The sequence below is a fragment of the Penaeus vannamei genome, chromosome 17 (assembly GCF_042767895.1).
Source record: "Penaeus vannamei isolate JL-2024 chromosome 17, ASM4276789v1, whole genome shotgun sequence".
Taxonomy (NCBI): Eukaryota; Metazoa; Arthropoda; class Malacostraca; order Decapoda; family Penaeidae; genus Penaeus; species Penaeus vannamei.
The window spans coordinates 20,477,275-20,479,774 of NC_091565.1; the positions used below are offsets into that span (position 1 = coordinate 20,477,275).

Here is a 2,500-nt window from a genome sequence, read left to right on the forward strand (position 1 = left end):
GAGCTAAAACCTTCTGAAGAAAAAGAGTAACATAATTTTTGATGAAATGGATAGAAAACTGGACACATTAGGTGATACTTTTATATATATAAAACATCATATACTGCATTTTTGTCATACCAAGCAAGGGTGTTTAAGGGCAATTTGGAACTGCATGGGAAATGGAAATAAGTTATACATGCTATGTTTGTAGCAGATATCTCTCATCATCTTTGTTAAGAATTGATAAAATATACATTATTCATCTTCGGCAATTCAGTTTACAATTTTGTAGTTCTTACCAGATGTATGCACTTCTGCTATTCATGATGGTCATAAATAACCATTGTCTGCAGCTACAAATATATGGCTTTATCTAAAAGCCTATATTATATATATATACACACATATAAAAAATCTAAATCATAACGTGGCTTCATACTGGTGTGTGTGCGTGTGTGTGTTGTATGAGCGTGAGTGAGTGAGTGAGTTAGTGAGTGAATTAGTGAGTGAATGAGTGAGTGTGAACGTGTGTGCATGTGTATTGTGTGCGTGTGTTGTGTGTGTGTTGTGTCCGTGTATTGTGTGCGCGTATTGTGTCCGTGTATTGTGTGCGTGTGTTGTGTGCGTGTTTAGTGTGCATGTGTGTCGATGTGTGTATAGGTGTGCATGTGCGTATGTGTGCAAGTGTGCATAAATATGTGTATGTGTCTCTGCACACATGTGTGCATGTGTGTGCCTGGTATATGATATATCATTGAACATTCCACAAAATAGATTTTCCTTATTTCCAACCAATTGTGTAATTTATGGGCATGAGAAGTTTATCAGAGCAGCAATATAAATTATATAACAAAGGTGATTGTGAAAATAAAAAGTGAACACTTTGAAAATGATGTATTTTCCTCAAAAATGAAAAAAAAGGAAAAAAAGAAAGGGGATTCTCACTATCTTTTGAACCTTTATTACAAATTTCCTGAGGAAAAGTGCAAAAGGCCCAAAACATTAAAACATCCTACATGCAACCCAAAGGAATAGGATACTGTAAAAGCTAATTCTTCTAATGCTATGTGGATAACAACACCTTGTCTCCTTTCCATCAAGGTTTCGGTATGAGTGAGACAACTAACCCAAGAATGGAGATCTCACTTCAAATGATACTCTATGGAAAGTTTTGGTCCCCTAGATATACAAAGTTAGATGATATCCTGGCAGAAATACCAAAACCTTTTAGCATTTATTGCCTTCTTTAAATGTGTGTATTTTTCCATTGTTAAGAAAGTTGCAGGATTCTAATACCAATTTCAATAGGATATATATCAATTTATATTGAGGCACGCATTCAGGTTCCATAAATAATTAAAGCATTCTTCTCCATAATATGCACCCCTCTTGACCTCACTAGGCCTACATCTAAAGTGGGTCTTTTCTTAAGACAATATATAGTAATATTAATCTTCATAATATGTATCACTCATATATGTAGCTACTCAACTCTATATATTTTTGTTTAAATAAAGAATATTCATGATGATGATAAAACAAAAGGTAAAGGAAAATATCCTATGCAAAATTTCTTCTAATCAAAATTTTGTATTTACATAGAAATTTATATTGGGAGAAAGGAAGTGAAAGGAAGAAGAAAAAAAGAAAATGAACAAGGAAAGAGAAATAATGTAATTGCCTCAAAAACACCACAATAATACTGAACAAAAAGTTGACAGCCAATTGTTTGGAAGATTTCAGCAAAGCACATTAAACGCAGTGCTAAGAAAATAGCACGGTTTCTTTTCTTCCTCCATCTATTGCAGACATGACTGGATCTTTTCAATCCACTCCTGAGCAGCTGCACCATCCGATGCACAGAAGTTATACAGGCGGCGCTTTGTCTGCAGCTGTAATAACATTTAGAACATTAGACTTTTTCATAGTAATAAGAATGTTACAGGATATGATAACTGCAAATACAAATAATATATACCCATTTTAGATCAGACTTAGGGCATCATGACACACACACACACACATACATATATGTATATATGTATATATATATGCATATATGTATGTGTATGTGTGTGTATGTATGTATGTATGTATGTATGTATGTATGTATGTATGTATGTATGTATGTATGTATGTATGTATGTATGTATGTATGTATGTATGTATATATATATATATATATATATATATATATATATATATATATATATATATATATATATATATATATATATATATTTGTGTATGTTTGTGTGCAAGTGTGCACACACACACATACACATATATATGTACATACATATGCACACACACACACACACACACACACACACACACACACACACACACACACACACACACACACACACACACCCACACATGCACACACACACATGCACATGCACATGCACATACACATACACATACACACACACACACACACACACACACACACACATACACATACACACACACACATATATTTAAACATACATACATATATATATATATATATACA

The 2,500-nt window shown here is 33.1% G+C and overlaps 1 protein-coding gene across 3 annotated transcripts in view; it reads right to left on the reverse strand.

Moving 5' to 3' along the window:
- Positions 1–67: 67 nt before the first annotated feature.
- Positions 68–2,500, reverse strand: part of Sbf (SET domain binding factor) — an 84,353-nt gene continuing 81,920 nt past the window's right edge. For all 3 annotated transcript variants that reach the window (XM_070132062.1, XM_070132063.1, XM_070132061.1), the window contains one exon: positions 68–1,874. In XM_070132062.1, coding sequence (XP_069988163.1) covers positions 1,782–1,874 — 93 coding nt within the window. In that variant the 3' untranslated portion in view covers positions 68–1,781. The remainder of the gene's footprint in view (positions 1,875–2,500) is intronic.